Source organism: Scleropages formosus, chromosome 18 (genome assembly GCF_900964775.1).
Source record: "Scleropages formosus chromosome 18, fSclFor1.1, whole genome shotgun sequence".
Taxonomy (NCBI): Eukaryota; Metazoa; Chordata; class Actinopteri; order Osteoglossiformes; family Osteoglossidae; genus Scleropages; species Scleropages formosus.
The window spans coordinates 5,367,376-5,388,777 of record NC_041823.1 but is presented as its reverse complement, the minus strand read 5'-3'; the positions used below and the strand labels follow the sequence as shown (position 1 = coordinate 5,388,777).

The 21,402-nt window shown below is 51.7% G+C and overlaps 1 protein-coding gene across 3 annotated transcripts; it reads left to right on the top strand.

Annotated features, from left to right (window-relative positions):
* The first annotated feature begins 730 nt into the window (after positions 1-730).
* On the top strand, positions 731-21,327 carry nipal2 (NIPA like domain containing 2). Of its 3 annotated transcripts, XM_018763019.2 has the most exons (12): positions 731-908; positions 9,491-9,559; positions 9,776-9,944; positions 12,203-12,262; positions 12,851-12,972; positions 14,668-14,764; positions 15,208-15,343; positions 15,589-15,677; positions 18,399-18,462; positions 18,539-18,633; positions 19,163-19,279; positions 20,168-21,327. In XM_018763019.2, the coding sequence occupies exons 1-11, from the start codon at positions 810-812 to the stop codon at positions 19,255-19,257; spliced, it is 1,095 nt and encodes a 364-aa protein (XP_018618535.1). In that variant the 5' UTR covers positions 731-809; the 3' UTR covers positions 19,258-19,279; positions 20,168-21,327. The 3 variants fall into 3 exon arrangements, with proteins under 3 accessions (XP_018618535.1, XP_018618534.1, XP_018618536.1); XM_018763018.2 differs by having other exon boundaries at positions 19,163-21,326; XM_018763020.2 differs by lacking the exon at positions 9,491-9,559 and having other exon boundaries at positions 19,163-21,326.
* The last annotated feature ends 75 nt before the right edge of the window (positions 21,328-21,402 follow it).

The window sequence follows — 21,402 nt, the reverse complement described above, 5'->3', positions numbered from 1 at the left end:
TCCTTCTTCGGACCACTTTCGGTCGCTACTAACCGCCGCGTACCGGGAACGGCCCGCAAGACCCGCCGTTTCGGAGATGCTCTGACCCCGTCGTCCAGCCGTCGCAGTTTGACCCTCGTCAAAGGCGCTCACATCCTGCCGCTTGCCCATTTTTCCTGCTTCCACCCCATTGTTCACTTGCTGCCTAATATATCCCACCCCTTGACAGGTGCCATTGTAAGGAGATAATCGATGTTATTCACTTCACCTGTCAGCGCTTTCAATGTGATGCTGATCGGTGTACATTTCTTATGGTGAGGCTGTAAAAAGAGTGAAAAAAACTATCGAGCTTAATAAATGTAATTATCTAGGCTTTCCTTGTGTTTTCTTTCACTTTATTGTATTATTAGTCACGCGTGTGAGAAAAGCCTCAGGGGACCCAGCTCAGTGAGCGCAGGTGTTTCCAGCCCCCCTCCCCCGCGGTAGTTCGGCTTCGGCCGCGGCGGATCTTCGCGTGCTCGTCCCCCACCTGTTCACGGTCGCACCTCTCGCCTCTCCAGCTGCGCGTCGCGACCGGTTCTTCTCCACCTGGGCGTCTCCTGCTGTTTGCACCCTCTGAATCCGGGCCCCTCCCCCAAAACACACACATCTCACACACGCACGCTCTCTCTCTCTCTCCCTCTCCACGTGCACGCGCCTCCGTCCCACCGCTCTGCCCTCTCACTCCGCCAAGGGCTTAACAGGGAGCGGGAGGGCTGAGGATGAAGATGAGGACGAGGATGCTCGGGACGAAGATGTCCTGTTTGTGAAGAAGCTGCAGCTCCGGCCACATGGAGAACTGGACCGCGGACGCCGCGGAGAACTTCGTCTTCGAGAAACTGGCGAAGGGCTCCGCGCGGCAGGAGGCCGATGGCGAGAGGTCCTACAAGGTAAAGAACGACGGCGATGCTTGTTATAGGACGCAACATCGACACCGTCGACGCTCCACGTCGGCCGCAGGCCCGAGAACAAAGAGCTTTATTGCCGTCGCCTCCCGGTCGCCACACGAAGACGAAATGACCTCGACGAGAGCGAACCGAGCTGAACCGTAACGTCCCCCGTCCACGAGCGAGACGCTTTCTCACCCGCAGGGACTGACTTCGAATAGTTTTCCCAAATTAAAACGTGCAAAAGCGCGACCTATTGCTGAATCACCGCTATTTTATTAGAGCTCGATAATTAGAATTTTTCTTGCATCTGTATTAGAACCATCTGAAGTTTGCACTGTTGCATGAATATTTTTAGTTAGATTATATTCTATTCGTAATCAGGGTCCCGCGGTAACATTTACAAGCCAAATAATGAGAGCAGCGGTCGAAAAGAATACGCAGCGAGTGCGACAAGGTCACTTTCTCGGCCCGTGTCACTGTTTGCTTTGGAGCGGCTATGAATTATGGCAAACATGCAAGTGCGAGACGGTGCGATATATGGAGTTCGTGGGGAGGCATGTAAAGGAGCACCATTTAAACCCGTCCAATATAGCGAAACACTTGTTTCGTTGGAGACCCTGCAGGTTCTTTAATGACAAATTAATACCCTTTAAGGGACGTGTTATGATTTCCAGGTTGCTGCCAAAAGTGTTTAGTCCTCGTTGCATATTTAAAATTATTCTCCCGAAACACCAGGGTACGTTTTGGGGTACGTTTTAAGCAGCAGTTGCACTATTAGTGGTTCCTGCTTTGGCTCAATTATCCTTGTTTGTGTAATTTAAGCATCATTTATATCTTCTGCAAGATTAGTATCTCTAACATATTTTGTGTATCAATAAGATACTCTAACACTTTCCAAAGCGGCTGCTGATACCGCTTTGAGGGAAAGGTTTTGTCCGGGACCAGACGTGTTTCTAGGCAAACGGTCGTTATAAAACGATCGCGTCACGGTTTCTACGCTGACAAATTTGAGCAGGTGAGCGGCGGCATGTAGAACCGATAGGAAATACAAAGGTCGCAGACGGAAAACGCAGAGGACGTTTATGGAGACGGTAGGAGGTCGGCAGAGAAGTGGGCCTGAAAGATGTGTTTTGAGAGCCTTTTCGCATGTCGAGAGGGATTCAGCAGCTCTGAGGGACAGAGGAGATCATTCCACCACAGTGGAGCCAGAGCTGAGATCCTCCGGGCCTTTGATTTTGATAGCGGATGTTTGACACAGAAAGCTTACTGGGCAGCTTGAAAGCTTCCTGGTTTTGGACAATCCTGCTCGGGGTATGTTGAAATGCGGTCGTGGGCGGAGCCTGAATATGTAGGGAGGCCCTGTCTTGTGTTCTGTGTTTCAGGGCTTCAGTGTCTGTGTAGGAAGACAGATATATATATATATATATATATATATATATATATATATATATATATATATATATATATATATATATATATATATATACATACACACAGGGGGTGCGGTGGCGCAGTGGGTTGGACCACAGTCCTGCTCTCCGGTGGGTCTGGGGTTCGAGTCCCGCTTGGGGTGCCTTGCGACGGACTGGCGTCCCGTCCTGGGTGTGTCCCCTCCCCCTCCAGCCTTATGCCCTGAGTTGCCGGGTTAGGCTCCGGTTCCCCGTGACCCCGTATGGGACAAGCGGTTCTGAAAATGTGTGTGTGTGTATATACACACAGATATGTAGAGAGTGTGAATGTCTGTATTTTTGTATTTATGTTTATAATTTCTTTGATTATACCTGTTAATTCCCAAGGCTGAACAAGAACAGCTCTATGTAGATCAATAATATTTTTCTTTAGGGGAAAAAAATACTGTACTAGAGCCATTTGTGAGGTGCTGTTTTAAAAACTTCCCGAATTCATGGTGAAGGAATGTGATGCCTGTCCGGGACGTCTTGGGGTTGTGGCGGTCGGGGGGTTGGGAGCTATTATATAACAAAGGGGCAGCAAGAACGGACACTGAGAATGGGAGCTCTGTGGGGACCCGCAGCTGCTCGTCCCGCCGGACCCGGCATTCCGGCCTCCGCACCGCCGGGGGGGGGGGGCGGTCCTCGGCATGCCGGCCCGGCACCAGGCACAGATCGCCACTGTCCCGCAGCACAAAGGGACGCCCTGTCCCCTTGCGCATAGGCAGGAAGAACGGCACTGTCTCTGCGCCGCGTTCCGGTCGGTCCGCCGAAGGGGCCTCGGACTCGGCCCACCGCCCTCGCCCCCGCCCCCACCCTCACCCCCACGGCAACCAGTTACCCCTTCCCCTTCGCTTTTGTCCCGCTTTTTTTGCTGTTCCGATACCTTCGGCTGTAAAGCGGCGTCGAAAGATTACGGTTCCGCCCGGAGCTCCGCTGAGCCGAAAGAGTGGAATTACGACATCGGTCGTGTCTCCGTTAGCTCGGTTATCCAAACTGCGAGAGATCCTTCATCGCCAGCCTGACATTTTCACATAAACCCGTTCTCTCGCGGAGCTTCGGAGGATAAAGCCAAGTGCCAGGCTGGAATATTTGTTTTTACTGCCGCAGAACCATGTTTTACTAGACTTGTATAGTATATTACTGTATATTTGTGTCCAGGAGTGGATCTGTGTTGGCGGGAGCCGATGACCGCGTGCCCCGGTGGACGAGATGAACCTGGACATCAACTCATCGACTTATTAGCTTGCGGTCGCTGTGCTGATGATTTATATAGGGGCTCCATAAGTAGATCGCTAACAATAATAAGTGAATAGCTATAAAAGTTTCCTTTAAATTCTTTTTCTATCTAGAATCCCTGGGGATGGGGGTGGGGGGCACTAGCGCTTGGACCTCCAGAGGTTTATTTTTCTCCTTGCCTTTTGGTTGAGAGTTTTTGTTTTCCTTTCCTCAATGGCCAGTTGGTTTCCTTTAAAGCTTCACTACCCAGCACAGCTCTTGTAGCAATTTAATGTAATTTAATCCATAGCTCATCTTTTATTTGTTATTACGAGCCAATCTTTTGCACTGCGCTCTCTAAGAATCAGATGAATTGAACTGAACCAAAGGTGAACTTGGTCGGTCCGGTGCGTAAATCACACTCAAGCTAATAGCGTCAAACCGCTGTTAGGGAAGTTTACATTTACATTTATTCATTTAGCAGACGCTGTTTTCCAAAGCACGGGGGGTGTGGTGGTGCAGCGGGTTTGGCGGGGGTCTGCTCCCTGGTGGGTCTGGGGTTCGAGTCCCACTTGAGGTGCCTTGTGACAGACTGGCATCCTGTCCTGGGTGTGTCCCTTCCCCCTCCAGCCTTGCATCCTGTGCTGTGGGGTTGGGCTCTGGTTTGCTGTGACCCTGCTTAGGATAAGTGACTTCAGCTCGTGTGTGTGTGTGTGTGTGTTCTCCAAAGTGATGTACATCCCATAGAAAATACAATATGTTCATTACATTAGGAGAAAGGGATGTAGATGTGTGACTCTTAAGTACAGTTTGTTTCGTTCATCACACAAAGAGCTGTTTTAGTAGTAAATTTTTTTTTTTTTTGAGATACATGTAAAAATTTACGTTACGTTGCAGGAGTGGCTCTGCGAAGGATTGATCCGAGCGTCATCGTGAACATTTACACCTTACGTGAACTTAAGAGATGATGGGCGAAGTGAGTCCGGAAGAGCTGAGTTTTCAAATCCTTTTTAAATGTGGACAGGGATTCAGCAGTTCTGAGTGACAGGGGGAGGTCTTTCCACCACGATGGAGCCTGAACCGCGAACCTCCGTCCTTTACACCTTACGCAACAACCGTGTGATAATTTAAATGAATTCTGGAATATCTCATTGTCCTTCTAGATCTCTCTGGAGAAAGCTACATGAACCCCCCCCCCCCGCCCCAAAAAAAAAAAAATATTGTAACCTTTAGCCCTTTTGTTGTATCGTGTATGTACACGTGTATTTCTCAGTATGTTGCTTCTGCCTCTGTCTTGCTCTGACCTGGTTCTGTTGATAATTAATTATTTAAAGAATCCTGACGGTCGAGATGATTGATGTATATGATATAGATGGTCTTTAATACCGGTCCCTTCATGTCTTCTCATTGTGAGCTGGTTTCCGCTGCTGAAGGTCAACAAACCACACAGTGTCCAAGCAGAGAGTAAATAAGCAGGGTAATTAGCGCCCCGTTGCCTTCCCTCCAGATTCCGGATGCTGGGAACAGGACTGAGAAAAGCGAGTTAATGGTACGGAGACCTGAATATAGCTGCCAATGTTCTCATCGTATCTCCTGCTCTCTGGATGCGAAGATCTAGAGGCCGAAGGGATCGAAGGCAAAGTGACTGTTACCAGGACCGGGACGCTGAGACGCACGCCGGTCTTGTTCGAAGACCTCGAACTTATTATTTCTCTGCGCTATATTTTATGGGTAGGTAATTGCATGAGGGAGGGCTCAGCGCAGGTAATTGGCGCTAAATGTCCAGGCTCATCTCTCGGGCTCCACGTGGGTAGGTCGGAACATTTTTCTCCCGTCTCGCGCTCAACGTGGGTCCGGTCGGTGCTCCGCTTCTCTCGGTTTGGGGTCGGAAGGCGGAGCGCCGTTACGGTACAATTACCAGACGGAAACGGGCCCGTTATAACCGAGCTCAGGAAATTGCCTTCGATATTTCCGTGACGGTTTTTAACGATTTTTTTTAAAAACTTTTTTTCTGAAACGCTTGAAAAATTCTGCCTTATTTTACTAGAGCTCATCATACCTAGCAGGGCCCTCTAATTACTTGATTGTTATTTATTAATGTAACTGACACTTTTCTCTAAAACAGCTCTCAGTGTTACATTTATACATCATGCTACTTACACTGATTTAGCCTTTTCTACAGCGGGGTAATTTTTACCCTATCGGTTCAGAGTGACTGGCTCGATCGTGGGCGGGAATTCAATCTGGGCGTTGTGACCGAAGGCTCTAACCGCTGCGCCACTTGCTGTAGGTGTTCCTCCAACAACTTTCTGGTTAAGAGTCGGGCTCCTCGACAGCTACGCCCCCTGCTGTTCATTTCGTGTCGTCTCGCGCAACGTGACCGTGAGTTCGGTGCCGGAGGGAGGCGAGACGATTCGGCGCGCGAGTGTCGGGCGCGGCGAGGCCGAGTTTCTAGCTCTCGAACGATCTGCGCGACGGCCCCGTGCGACCGTGCGCTCGCGGGAGGTTCTGCTCCCGTATCCGTTCTGCTGTCAACGGTGTCCTTCCAGCCGCCGAAGCTGCGGCTCCGCGCACTCTGCCGCGGGGCGTTGGAACGCAACTCCTCCTTTGCTGACGTGAGGAAATTATACAGCCGCTACTCTGTTAATGGCCATTACCGCTTGCAGTGACGCACCACCCATTATGTCTGTGCGGTAAAATATGGTGAAACTCTACTTTGCTTGCATTTGCAGTCATGGACACTTCGATTTGTCCTGAGTTGTCTGATGAATATTTTTAAACAGCGTTATGTTCTTCTGAGGCCCAGACATTCATTTTTATCCAATTTAGGGGACTCATTTTTAATTGTAGCTCCTAAACTGTATGTGCCAGGGCTTAATGTACCTTATAGAGGACGCGATGTCACATGTTTGGGGGGCGCGGTGGGCACAGCGAGTAGCGCTGCTGTCTCACGCTGCCTCGGTGGTGCGAGAGGATGCGGGTTCAATCCCTGCTCAGTCTGTGTGGAGTTTGCGTGTTCTCCCTGTGTCTGTGTGGGTTTTCTCTGGGTGCTCTGGTTTCCTCCCACACTCCATAGTTTGTGAATGACAGAGAGAGAGAGTGTGTGTGTGTTCCATTGATGTATGTATGGATGAGTGAGGCATTGTAAGTAGTGTACCTAGCAGTGTAAGGTGTGTGGGCTGATAACACTACATAGAGTTCATTGGAAGTTGCTTTGGAGAGAAGCGTCTGATAGATAAATAAATGTATATGTAAACACAGTTATCTGTACTGTGTGAGCTCTGCTTGCTGGAGTCCAGGTAGCCAAGGGGGTCACGTTCGTGACTGGGGTGGTCCGAATATCCTGTCTTCAGCCCTTCTCCCCTTGACCCTCCTCTACATGCACGCCCAGTGTCTGGTGTAAAATTTAACACATCGAGTGGGTGCAGTATAGGTGTCGCAGTCCAGTTCCGACAGGGAGGCTGCACAAATCCTCTAGAAGACTTTCCATTTCTGAGAAAAAACATATTTCATGAACACTCATTTCATAGTGGAAATGCTGCCAGCATTTGCTGCTGATCATAATGATTATTTTAAATTGAATTTCAAACAAATTGTTGGACTCGCATGCCATCTGCACCCTTTAAGAAGATGCACGTCCCATTTGCGTGCGTTCAAATAGGAAACAGCGAAAGCTTCAGGTGTGCGTTCCACCGAAAGAAAGTACTCAGCTGAACGGTGCAAGTCAGCAATCCGGAAGTCACGACCGACCGACAGAAAAAGGCCCTATTTGTCATTCTAGACTTTCATCGTCGTCCTTCTTTCTATTCTGGGTGTGTGCTGTACGTTGGTCCCTGAGCTGGGTTTCCTTTAAGCTGAGAAGTTGAATCCTGCTGCAAAAATGGAAGTGAAGTTCCTGTTCAACCACAACAAACTTCCAGTTCTTTAGTCGATGAGTTGTGCTACCAGGGCCTGGGGTGGAATCTTCTTTCACATCCCCATATAGCACAATGCGGCACCTTTCAAATGACCATAAGATGAGGGTTCCCACCCAATAATCCCACTTCCGACACCATGTCGTGTGGGTGTCGATTCGAGTCCCACTGCCGACACCATGTCGTGTGGGCGTCGTTTCGAGTCCCACTTCCGGCACCATGTCGTGTGGGTGTCGTTTCGAATCCCACCTCTCACACCATATCGTGTGGGCGTCGATTCGAGTCCCACTTCCGGCACCATGTCGCGTGGGCGTCGATTCGAGTCCCACTTCCGGCACCATGTCGTGTGGGTGTCGATTCAAATCCCACTTCTCACACCATGTCATGTGGGTGTCGATTCGAGTCCCACTGCCGACACCATGTCGTGTGGGCGTCGTTTCGAGTCCCACTTCCGGCACCATGTCGCGTGGGCGTCGATGCGAGTCCCACTTCTGGCCCACTTTCCGGCACCATGTCGCGTGGGTGTCGATTCGAATCCCACTTCCGGCACCATGTCGTGTGGGAGTCGATTCGAATCCCACTTCTCACACCATGTCGTGTGGGCGTCGATTCGAGTCCCACTTCCGGCACCATGTCGCGTGGGCGTCGATTCGAATCCCAGTTCTCACAGCATGTCGTGTGGGCGTCGATTCGAATCCCACTTCCGGCACCATGTCGTGTGGGCGTCGATTCGAATCCCACTTCCGGCACCATGTCGTGTGGGCGTCGATTCGAATCCCACCACGTTCCGCTGTTGTTCCGGGTTTGATGCATGTGTGAGAATACTATTTGGAGGGGAATTATATTTACTATTGCAGGTGTGGTACAACATATTCTTTTCCTCAACCACAATGCTAACTCTGGGCTTTTTGTAGTCGTCGTCATCGGCATCATTTTACAGTTCATAGTTAGTCGTCATCATTTTGCTTGTGAACGTAATTTGTATCTCTGTTAAATCCCCATCCTGTCGACCTCCTTGATCAAAAGCTCAGCGCTTCCGTCTTGCTGTCTCCGCGTCTTTGTGCTCCGGAGCCGAGAAAGGATATTGATTCGCACTTTATCTAGCCGGGCACCCGTCTCGTGTTGCGAATCGTGACGCCGATAACGGCGGCATTTCACCCCAGCGGGCCACGATCCCTCTTTTATCAGCTGCAACATGGGCTTTAACTACACGACAACGGAGCCCAGGGAATTCACCCACTGATCTGACGGTGTTGCTCGGGATCCGCTGTCGATCCTTCCGTCGCTGCGGGTCGGCGAACGATTTCATTCCGTGTTACGGCGGGTATAAAGGAGGGAGCGAATGAACCACGGTGCCGTCGGAGACCGGAAGTAGGATTGAGGATTCGCTCCGTTTAGCGTCGTCATTTTCGTCGATGCTGCAATCGCAGCGGATTCATCGAGGGTCACGTGCGGGACACTTTGCTTTCACTTACGCGGTCGTTACGCAGCCGCAAATTAAACCTCGCCACCTGCGTCAAGCGATCGGCTTGGTCCTGCGCCTGTTCGACGATTAATATGCAGGCTGTTTGGAGTCTCTAATGGCTGAGCAGTGGCCCGAACCGGGGAGCCTTAATCACTTAATTGACTTTTTATCGCATGCGCTACAGCTGCTCTCCATTAGGGAGGCCTGAAGAAGCGATCGGCAGGCTTCGACAGAACGACCGGAAGCGGTCGCTGATGCAGTGATTGATTATCAGAATGCAGAGCAAATGGTCTACTGTCCGCTACTCTCGTTTGCCGCATTTAGTTGAACTAGAGCCTTGTACTTGCTGTAAAACTGGAAAGGCTGTAAATAGCCCAGCGATGGAGCTCAGTGCGTTAACAACGGTTTTGGTAGTTTTGGGGAAAACGCACGCTTTGGCCGCTCGGCGAGGCGGCAGCGAAGGCGAGCGAGTCCTCGGGGGGCTCGGGTCCGAGAGCGAACGCGATGTCGGGTATTAATGACGGTTTTGCGTTGCAGACGTACCTCGTCGGGATCGTCATCGCGATATGTGGGAACTTCCTGATCAGCATCTCTTTGAACATCCAGGTAAGGCCGTGCTGATGCGAAGGTGTGTTTCCGGGTGTGTTTGTCCGCTTCGCGACGTCTGCCTTTAATCCGAAACGAACCGCGGGGTGTTCTATAGGAGCCTCCTTCTTTGGGTTCGATGGTCGAGGGTTGGCGTCTTCCGAGGATGAGGAGACCCCTCGTCTCTCTGAGGGGGGTCTTGTGTTTCCCGGCCGATTGTGGTCTTTCCCCCTGCAGAAATACACCCACGTGCGGCAGTCTCAGCGCGGCTCCAAGCCCTACTACACCTGCGTGCTGTGGTGGGTCGGCGTCGCCCTCATGGGTCTGGGAGAGCTGGGAAACTTTGCCGCCTACGGCTTCGCGCCGGCCTCCCTCATCGCCCCTCTGGGCTGCGTATCCGTCATCGGTAAGGCCCCGCCGCCGGTCGCGCGCCTCTCGGGGGTTGGCAGCTTGTTTAGTGCCCCGCTGACTTCCATCAGCGCGGCGAGGACACCCGTTTGAGCAAATGCCGCAGCGCGAGGTTAAATATTTACCCATTCCGGCTCCCTCCCGTTGACTCGGCGACGTTTGCGTGCAATGACTCATGGGAAATCTTCCTTGCCGTTTCGCACCCGGACGGACCGGCATCGGGTTCTCTGGCATCTGGCGAAGGTCCTAATGCACAGAGTAGATAAATATGTAGAATAATTGCTGCTCCTGTTTACTGTAATTTTGCACAATGAACTCAAGATCAGTACAATACCTTTGTCAGCGGTGAAACCACAGGCCGCCTCCTGGACAGCGGGGTCAGAAGCAGTAAATTAGTAAAGGTCGGTGCCGCTACGGGAAGTCCGGCGGGGTTGGTCAGTCGAACCCGTGCCGCGGCCAGGAGCGGCATCCGTGTCCCATCGTGAGCTCCCAGAGGGCCGAGCCGCAGCAGCAGCGGCACCGGCGTCTTCGTTTCCCTCTCCCGGGATCCCGGAATAATCCGGAAGTGGCAGACTGCCAGATGTACGGGTCGATGGCTGGAACCAGCTCAATATTTCCATCTGAGCCCCTTGGCGAGAGACCAGGACCTCCCGTATAGGGGAGCTTCCACGACGGCTCTTGGGTCCCTGTACGCTTTTCTTTTCAACCCCTGTTCCGCATCCTTGAGATCGGCGGAAACGGCGCCGCCCCTTTTGGCAGAACTGGACGGACCCTCCGTCGGTGGCGCCGATCGCTTCCCCAGTGAGAGCCTTGACGATAAACAATGTTTAACGCTTAGAGCTGTAGCTGGGTTTGAATCCCACCTCCTGCTGCATGATCGCTCACCCTGAACTGATGGAGTAAAAATTATGAATACAGAAGAATCTCAGAAAAATGCAAAAAAAAAAAGAGAAAATTTTGATGGGGTGGAAGTCTGAATTACTGTACCCCCCCAATTACTGTGGTACTGGGGTGCAGGGGTTGCTCTGTGCTGTTGCATCCAGCGCTCTGGATCATCTCTCGTACCTGTCTGTACCACGGGAACTATGTTTTTACCGGAATTAGAGGCGTCCCACAGTGGAACTGTCTTTGTGTTTTTTCTGATCTTTTACTGCATTAAAGACAACACACCAAAAAAACATTTTTCCATTAATTCTATCCATGCGTATCAGATTATGAGCATCTTTCTTGACTGGAGCTGAAATGTAGCCATAAAATTAAAAAGCAAAGTTTTACCTTCATTAAGGTCATTATCTGTTTATAATACTAATAGGAAGATGAAAATGCTACATTGTAACGAGCTGTTATGTCCTGCCCCTGCTGTTTTCCAATAGCCTTGCAATTAGCAACCTGTTATTATTTGTTTTGGTTGCTATGGCAACATGTGGGGCTTGTTTGGCCCGAAGGGACAGGGGATGTTCTGTGGAAATGAACTGAGTCTTTCTACTGCATCGTCGAACCCGCTCTTCTGCCGTTCGCCGTTTCTTTTTCGGGTGGCGACGTGGGTGGGACCACGTCGCAGCCAAGCATCTCCCACCGTGACGCGGCCGATCGGTGACCCAGATCCGTCACGCGGTTTCGCTGCGGCTCCTCCGAGGGTTCGAGTCGATATGCTGTCCGATCAGCGGAGGGATCCCCCGGCCCGTGCTGGAGATCTGAGCCGTTAATGGGCTCCGACTCGAACCCGACCGTTTCTCTTCTCGGCGGACGTCCCTAATGCTCCGAGATCCCGTGGCTCCCTTTTGCAAAGTAAATGTACAAACGGCGCTCACGGGTTCAAATCCCAACTCCTGCTGTAGTACCCTTGATCACGGCACTTACCCCGAGCTGATACAGTAAAAATGACCCAGCTCTATAGATGGGTAAATCAGTGTAAGGAGGTTAAGATCTTGAGTTGCTTTGTAGGACAGTGTCAGAATGGATAAACCAATATATGTAAGTAAAATTGGTGTGAAGGGTCTCCAACGTGTCCTGACCTTTACAGAACAAACCAATAATATTTATTCCTTAAAACTTTTGCCGCGTTTTAGTGTAAACCGGTCGATACTATGGTGGTGCAGACAGGTTGTTCTGACCGAGTGCTACAGTTCAGAATGGAACAAGTCTAGGTGGACAAATGGAGTGTGTGTGTGTGTGTGTGTGTGTGTGTGTGTGTGTGTGTGTGTGTGTGTGGAGACTCTGCCTGTTTGACAGCATTCTGTGTGTCCCCCTCTTCAGCCAGCGCCGTCATCTCGGTGGCGTTCCTCAAGGAGACGCTGCGTGCCTCCGACATCCTGGGTGAGTGAGCTGCGGTTCCATCTGCGTCAGCAGTCAGTCTTTCAGACTCCCAGGGGTGTTTTGGTTCTTGGCCTCCACGGCACTGCTCTGCGAAATGCTGCATTAAATATTATAGAATAGGGGCTGCGGTGGTGCAGCGGGATTGGCCGGGTCCCGCTCTCTGGCGGGTTTGGGGTTCGAGTCCCGCTTGGGGTGCCTTGCGATGGGCCGGCGTCCCATCCTGGGTGTGTCCCCTCCCCCTTTGGCCTTGCGCCCTGTCTTGCCGGGTTAGGCTCTAGCTTGCAGCGACCCCACTCGGGACAAGCGATTGTAGACAGTGCGTGTGTGATGATATAGAATTATTATTATTCATCCATCTATTGTCAATAACCGCTTGTTCAGTGCAAGTCACAGTGGTGTGGTGCCTGTCTTTGAAACACAGGGTGTGAGACAGGATACACCGCGGAGAGGATGCCGGTTCATCACAGGGCAATGTCACTCGCACGCACGCACACACCCCCCGCATACACTATGGACCGTATGTTATGTGTATTCCTGTATATCATCCCACAGAGTCCAGCATCTTCTTATTGTCCCTCATGTCCGCAGGTGGAGCCTTGGCCGTGGCGGGGACTTACCTGCTGGTGACCTTCGCCCCCCACACGACCCAACACATCACCGCGCACGCGATCCACAGATATGTGGTCAGCTGGCAGTTCCTCGTCTACCTGGTGCGTGTCCTCCTTGAGAGGAGCCGTTTTACCGCGATCGGCCCGGCGCCGAGTCCGCCGTCGCGCGGAGCCAGCCGGGTACTTCGGCGGGTTCCGTCGAGAGCCGCCGATGTTCCCATGGCAACGGCGGCGGCGGAGGCCGAGAGGGATCGCTTGGCGCGGAGCCTCCCGCGGGCCGAAAGGTCACCGGCGCTTCAGCGGGACTCTTCAGCAGAATCCTAAGTGACCCTGTTCACTCTCTGTGTTCGCATACAGGCCGTGCGGTCCGGTGCGGTCCAGTATGGTCCTGGACGGTCCTGTACGGTCTGCTTTCATCCGCTTACACAGCTAGACATGCAGTACACCCTCTGTGTCCCACCTGGGAACTGAACGTGCAGCATTTCCATTACGGTCCTGCTCTTCGCACGTGTCCTGACAACCTTCGGAGGCCACAAAGCCGAGCCCCGACGCACCTTGTGGAGGACGTTGTACGCTTTCAGACGTTATTTCAGGTTTGGGGGCGGAGCTTGGACGCCTTCCTACAAATCCCAAAACTTTTTTTTTATGCCTTGACTCGTATCGGAAGGCACTGATGGAGCAGAGGGCGGGGACCCGCCGAGGGTTAAATTCACCTTCTCCTGGTGATTAAAAAGCGTAGGGAACGGGATCAGCTGGGGGAACGGGTGAGCGAGGCCCCCAAGGGCCAGGAATGACGACGAAACGCGTTCGCGGAGCGCCAAAGGACCGCGAGGACAGATGGGTCAAAGTGGTGCCTGTCTCCCTCCTTCGAGGCGTGCGGTCACTTCCGGGTCGTCGCGTCCCGCGCGGCTCAGATGGGTCCGTCTCTCGGAGGCCGAACGCGCTCCCGGCGGCCCCTGTGGGATTAATGGGCTTTTCACGCGGGACGAGTCCTCCCGGTCATCGATCCGTCTTCCACGCCACCGGTTACGACACATTCTGCACCGGGGAGCATTTTATTAACTTTAATAATTTAAAATATTTTCCGGAACCGTCACCTGGGTGTTGAAACCACGTGCCGATGAGGTCGTGCCGCGAGAAGCGAGAAGCGTGTCCGGGTGCGGTTCCTCGACTCGGAGCCGTTTTAATTTCGGGGGAGAGGTAGTTTTGTGCCGATGGCGGCGAAACGCGGTCTGTGTTCGGTGCTGCCGAAGTGCATTTGTTTACTAACCACATCAATCGTCGACACAGATGGAGAAATGAAACGAAAGGGAACAAAGGCGATAATCCGTTAGGGGGAGAAAATCGGACTTGGGCACCGGCCGGTGGGGGAGGTGGGGGGCTGCAGATGATGCTACAGCATCCCTTTGTGTCAGAACTAGATTAGAGGTCGATCCTCCTGCCGCTCGTAACCGAACGGGCCGATCGAACGTGGGCCTAAACGTGGTTTAGCGGGAACCGGAATCTTCCGCGATTTGGCCTCGACCGCTCGTTTGCTTCGGCACCTGCCTCGGAGCCGCTTTAAATGACGGGCGAATCACCCGTGGATTTTCATGCGTCTTCCTCCTCCTCCCTTTCGCTTCATTAGAGGACAAGCGGTAAACGGACGCAGAACAGATTTTCGTTAGACCTTCAGGACATCCATGCGTGAGTGCAGCGTGTGTGTGTGTGTGTGTGTGTGTGTGTGTGTGTGTGTGTGTGTGTGTGGACTGCTGTTGCATCTCGTTTTACTCCACTGCACCTCTCCGTCTCCCACAGGGTGTAGAAGTGCTGCTCTTCTGCGTCCTGCTGTACCTGTACAAAAGGCGGAACGTGAAGCACATCGTGGTCGTGCTGCTCCTGGTGGCCCTCCTGGGTACGAGTGCCTCCCCCACCCCCCTCGTACCCCCGATCGCCACCTTGGACGGTCCCCAGTCCTGCATCAGCCACTCCTCATTCGCTGTCCCAGTCCCCTCGAGCTGCTTGGGAGCAGGAAGCCGAACCGCTCCAGCACACATTTACCTTACATTTACCTTCATTTATTTAGCTCATGGATACAGCGGTATATCCATGTGTACAGCGGGGTAATTTTTACCGTATCAGTTTGGGGTAAGCGCCTCGATCAAGGCTACTACAGCAGGAGGTGGGGTTCAAACTTGTAATCTTCAGATCCCAGAGCAGCAGGTCGAAACGCTGCTGCTGCAGAGCCCGACTTGGGTTCCTCGTTTCGAAGGCTCCTCCTCTACGGCCCTTCTAGTCTCGATTTCCCCCTCGTTGTTCGGCATCGCCGTGACGCCGACCTTCTGTGCCCCCCCGCAGCATCCGTGACGGTCATCTCGGTCAAGGCCGTGTCCGGGATGATCACCGAGTCGGTGGAGGGCAATCTCCAGCTCATCTACCCCATCTTCTATGTCATGGTGGTGGTCATGGTAGCCTCCTGTGCCTTCCAGATCAAGTGAGTCTCCCTTCCCATCCCTTCCTCTGAGAACCTTCAAACCCAACGTCACACCTGTGTGTAGCGCTCACAAGGTCCTGAACCATGAACCAGGTTTATTTCTGCGCTGTACAGTCAAGTCAACGTGACTGTTGTAATTAAGACCCAGAAATTCTGGGATCTTGTTGCATCAGACCGAACGTTGGCCGAGTGTTTTTCTCGCCGCCACGTCCAGCTCTTGACCGCTCTGTCGTCCCACCCTTTAGGTTCTTGAATCAATCCATGAAACTCTTCAATGCAACTGAAGTGGTGCCCATCAACTTCGTGTTCTTCACTGCCAGCGCAATTCTTGCAGGTGGGTTTTCTTGAGAGGCAAAGCGCTCGCGATGCTCGACGCGGGTTTCGATCTCCCTCAATCTGGTCTCAACCGGAGGTCCGTCCCTCGCGTTAATTGGGTGGAGCGGCGCTTTCCGGTCCAGCGGCGCCGTCAAGAAACGGAGCAGACCCAGAACGGGGGAATAACGCTGTAAATGCAGGTACGATTCTCACCTCGCGTTGAAGATGGAGACTAATCGTTCATCCTCGGCGTCGCTCCGGAAATTGCAGCCGCTTCCGTGTTCAGGGTTCGGAGAAGTGCCGCGCGTCGCAACCCTCCCGAGTTTCCTTAAGGACTTGGTGTCACTCCAGGGGCGAAATCGTGCTTTAAAATCATGGTCGTGGTGGGTGAAGAATTTATGGGCGAACACATAGGCCGGTGTATGCGGTCAGGGATCGGCGGGCGCCAGTGTGGGAGGGGAGTTTGCTGGAATCCCCAACCCCACAGGCCTGACTATGATCGCTAACTAAACAGCTCCTCCCTCCTACGGGTCGGGAAGCCCTTGGGTACCGAAGAGAGGTCTTTGCTGGGCGACGGAGCTCCTGAGGAGACACTCCTCCCTCATTCTCCCCTATGCAATTGCTGGGGGAGTCACCGGGAAGCACCGCTTTCCACTTCCCAGCATAGTGGTTAGAGCTGCTGTCTTTTGGATCTGAAGGTTATTGGTTTCAATCCCACTTCGAAGTGTAGTACCCTTAAACAAGGTACTTACCCTAAATTACTCCAGTAATGGTACCCAGCTGTGTAAATGGGTTAAAAAAAATAAAAAATTGTAGGGAGCTTAACATTGTAAGTTGCTTGGAGAAAAGTGTCAAATGTAAATCACAGGCACAGTGGTAGCACTGGTGCCTCATAGCATCTTGAGGGTGCAGCTGCATGTTGGTTCAATCCCTGCTCGGTCTTTGCGGCGTTTGCATGTTCTCACCACGTCGGCATGAATTTTTTCCATACGCTCTGGTTTCCTCCCACAGTCCTCAGACAAGCAGTTGAGGTCAAATTGGGCATCCTGAATTGCATTGTGTGTGGCTGCGATAGACTGGCATGTCCGGAGTGGGACCCCCCCCCCACCATTGCACCCAGTGATTGTGGAATAGGCTTGGGACCACCACCACCCTGTCCAGGACAGGCAAAGTGTGTGTGTGTGTGTGTGTGTGTGTGTGTGTGTGTGTGTGTGTGTGTGTGTGTAACTGAGGGGATGATTGTAGGGAGTTCATCATAGTGTTTATCTTTGAATAAAAGGATCAGCCAAATACTAGCTAAAAGAATAAATGTAAATCATTGTGACTTACTATACAAATCCTACACTGTAATTCACCTTGGGGAATTATAGTAATAACGAGGTGTGTTACCTTTTATAAAAGACTTTCAATCATCTGTACAACTCAGCCTCTGTCTCTCCCTCTTTCTTGCTCTCTTTCAGTCTAATACATATTGCTGTTGCCTTTTTCCCTGTGTCTGCATGTGTGTGTTAGTGTGTGTGTGTGGGCCATTGTGCCCGGAGCCGCTCCGAAGCTGCTGCTGCTCCCAGGGTCAGAACCGGCCCACTGGTACCCTTGTGCTGAGGAATCAAACAATCGCTCCGGAGCACGTTGTTCTGGAAACCATGGCAACCAGCAACACGAGAGCTTCATTTTCGTATCGGTATTAATAGCAGCGAGAGTGAAAATCTTTAAGCCCTGCCCGTGAACTGTGAAAAGCGCGTAACAGAGTGCTGCCAGGGCTCGGCGCGCGGGCGCTAAATGAGATGAGGGTGGGCGGCGATTCCTCTAACGCTCCAGCGCCTGGAGATATTAAATGTTTCCTTTCATATAAAGACTCCAGCGTAACAGACCTTTTATCAAAGTTTATTTTCGTCACTCAACCCAGCCGATTAAAGCACAGCTTCGTCACGTTGGGCAAAAGTATTTGTCGCTCAGACAAGGTCGCGTATGAGGCACCACCCTTTCGTTCCCCATTCCCCCCCAACATACTTATAAATGGACATCTCTGATGAATGCTTGGGTTTGCTCTTCTAAATATGAATAAAAGAGATTTAACTGAAGCATTTCTCCAAAGTGACTTACAACGTTAAGGTACTTGCGCTTATTTACCCCTTTTTACAATTGAGTGATTTTGCCCAAGTATGCTGCTCAAGGGTAGTGCAGCTGGGATTCAAACCTGCAACCTTTTGGGTTCGAAGGCAGCAGCTCTAAGCACTACGCTACCAACTGTCCCCTAGTATTAGTCTCCTTCCCCAGCAATGATCGTGACACCGGGTCCCTGACGGATGCGCCACCGTTGGGGCGGCACTTTGGCAGCGTGCTGCTGTGACCCAGACCCCTGACACACTAAGCTTCTTGTGCCAGGGAGTCCAACTGAGAGGCATCGTTCAGGGAGAGGCTGCGTGAGCCACTCCTCAGAGGTCACATACCCCGCACGGTAGCCGCTCGTTGTGGGAGAGAATGGCGGCAGAGGCCAACCGTGGACGACCTGGCATGACCCCCTCACTTTTTTTTTGCTCAAACCGCAGGAGGTTCCCTTCTCTCTGCTAGAGACACTTTACATCACTTTCTTATCACCTGAACCCACCTTCTGCCCTCAGGGAGATGTTGCTGCGTGACTTTACCGGGCTGTATTACTTGCAGCGGTGTGCGTACGGTGGCGTAACGGCGCCCGTCGAAGGACGAGTTTCCGAAGACTTTTCTCTGCTTTGTTCTGCAGGAATTGTGTTCTATCAGGAGTTCTACGGCTTGGCTCTGCTCAACATCTTCATGTTTCTTTGCGGGTGAGTGTCCTAACCGTCGGCAGGACCCAAACGCACGTCCCGCCCGTGACGAGTCCCTCCTTTCGAACCCGACCAGGTGCCTGCTGTCCTTCCTCGGCGTCTTCCTAATCGCGAGGAACCGGCCGCAGGTCAAGACGGAGCGACCCTTCGTCGACATAGGCCAAGTCCCCGGTGAGCGTCCTTACCCTCCCCCCCGTCTCGCACCTCCTCCTCACTCTCCTTTCATAACGAGTTAAAATTAAAAAAATTTACACCTCTTTAACAGCCTCTATTTTATTAGATTCGTTTACCTGACTCCTTTGTCCATGGCAGTGTGCAGTGTTACTTTACACTGATTTAGCCATTTATGCAGCTGGGTCATTTTTACCCTATCACTTCAGGGTAAATTCCATGCTCAGCTGCATTACAGCAGGAGGTGGGGTTCGAACCTGGGGCATTTTGATTGCAAGATCAGGGTTCTAACCACTACTCTACCCAGGCTGTTGATGTAAAATGTATGAAGTTCATCGTGTAGTTAGAAACAGGCAGTCTGTCCTCTATTCTCTGACTAAGAAATGTTGGAAAGAACCGTAGTGACCCCCCCACTGTGATTTTTACCCAAAAGCCGCATATGCAAGCAAGAAGGAGACAGCTATACCGTTGACCTCACCCAGGGTACGAGAAAGTCCCGTGACAGGCGTCTGCCTTCTCTCGGACGCAGGGCGAAGGTGTACGGACAAGGTCCAGCCCGAGCCCAGCAGCCTCACCTACGGATCGCTGGCCGGGGACAAGGGACAGACGGAGAGCTCCACCTAGGGGGCCCACAAGCCTGCTCAGGGTGCGGAGGACGACGCGTACAGGGTCTACCTTTAAAATCAGTCGCAGCCTCCCTCGCTGCCAGACTAAAACACTCCCTCAGGAGGACCGAAGGGACTGGCAGTGCAGTGCAGTTTAACGGAGTTGTAAAACTACTAAAAACCTCAAAAGGATAAAATTAATCATGAGGGGACATTCTGTAAATCTCCTTTGCACTCTTGTCCTCCTGTACACATCTTGGCCACTAGGTGGTGTAACGGTTAAAGAGGACCTAAAACAGCCACACATTGGATTCCCCAGGGGAGTCCTGCTGTTGTACCCCTAACTAGGTGCTTTAATCGCTCCTCCCCCTTGCTGTGTGCATAAATGCATGATGAACGCTTGGCAACAAAGTCCGTTTAATGTATCGTAACCGTCGTTTCCGATAAATAAAAGCTTAACCGATTCCTGGCATTCCTGCCCCCCATCCGCGTAGATTCTAAAATTGTTGTTGGATCTCCTGTGAGGCTTTAAGGAAGAGAGATGTGTAGAGGGTAAGATGTTGTTCCAGCAACTTTTTTTTTTTTTTTTTATTAGGCTTCAAAGTGCTGAAGGAGTTCACATCAAGGCAAACTTGTAATATTTTTCCCCATTTTCATCCTGCAGAATTCACTTGATTCATGTAAACTGCTTGTCATTTTTATAGCTGCCACCACAGAGACAGTTAAAGGGCGTTGTGGCACAAGTTTGGTGCTGCGAGAAGCGATCCCTCCCCTCACCTGCACTGTGTCCAAGCACAGCGTTAACACCCATTGTTTTGCGTAATTCTCTTATCCGGAGCATTGCCATGGCAACCACCCACAGAGGCCCCGGTGCACTCCTCTCTTGTGGAAGACGGGTGCTGATGCTCCTTTTCACTCCGCCTTTACAGGGTACCAGAAAGGTCCCCCGTGGCAGATGGGCACTAAGCTCCTGAACTAAAGGAAGGCCTGGCATAAAGCAAATACTCCATGGTAACTTGAACAACATTTTAAGGAGGTGGATAAAGTTTATAGAAGGGCAGAAAATACTAAATTTTATAAATTAAAAACCCTTTAACTACTGAAGTTGGCTTTTCAAATTGTACTTTTCCTGACAAATTTCATTTTACACTTCACAGCCCATTTATCACATCACTCAAAAACCAACACTTAAGTTTCAGGCCGCACAACTTAAAATTAAATGAAAATCCACCAACTCAAGAATAATTTTACACTGAAACCAAGACTACCTGGGATGAGGGGGGAAGTGCGCCACCTAGTGGCCAATAGATTGACACATCTGTCCCCAGGAGGTCCTGTCAAAACACTCCAAATAGACAACTTCTCCCATTCAAATGGGAGGCATCTTTGCATAGTTTGAGACCAACCACACACAGCATGGAAGACAGCGGGATTTGAACCCACAACCCTACTGCTCCAAGGCACCTGAACACTAAACTCTTAACAAGTAGAAGGGGAATGCCGGAGCCTCAACTGCATCACGTAGCCCCTTTAAGTGTCTGATGTGAGGTGCTACGATGAGGAGGAAGGTAAGAGCAGCAGCATGGCTGAACAGTGGAGCTCCAGCAGGGGGCACTGTGCTGGAGGAAGCCAGTGCAATGCAGCAAAGTGGTGACATTTTGCTCCATGGAGGCTTCGCCACTGATGGAATCAAGCAGCTACAACATGCAAATCCTACTCTCCAGCAGGAAAAGTGCTCAACTGCATGCAAAAATGGCTGAGAGAAGAACCCCATGTAGAGAACATGCGAATGTTTATATCCTGGAACCAACATGTTTAAAGGTCTGCGCTGCTCTGCACCAACCAGCAGCTACCGCTTCATGAGCCAATCAAAGTCCTGCGGTCCTGAGTGAGGCCCACACAACAGCCCGCTGTACAGGCAGCGGTTATGCAGGATACACTTATTCTCCACAGTTACCAAGCAACAGGATTCTCCTCTAAACACACCCACGCTTCCCCCTCATGGCACAGCATCCCGCTGCGGGAGGGCGTGAGGAAATGAGCACGTACCGTGTCGTATCGTCTCATTTTCTCACGCCCTCCCCCAGCGGGAGGCCACGCCATGGGGGGGGGGGGGGGGGGGGGGAATATTCCTTATTCTGTGTATTAACTAGGGATGTTGAGT

Bases quoted from the DNA above. Each gene is read 5' to 3' on its own strand.
- nipal2 (XM_018763019.2), top strand. From the start codon at position 810: ATGGAGAACTGGACCGCGGACGCCGCGGAGAACTTCGTCTTCGAGAAA. The intron at 12,263-12,850 runs GTGAGTGAGCTG...TCATGTCCGCAG, and splicing joins GCGTGCCTCCGACATCCTGG to GTGGAGCCTTGGCCGTGGCG. The intron at 15,678-18,398 runs GTGGGTTTTCTT...TTTGTTCTGCAG, and splicing joins TGCCAGCGCAATTCTTGCAG to GAATTGTGTTCTATCAGGAG.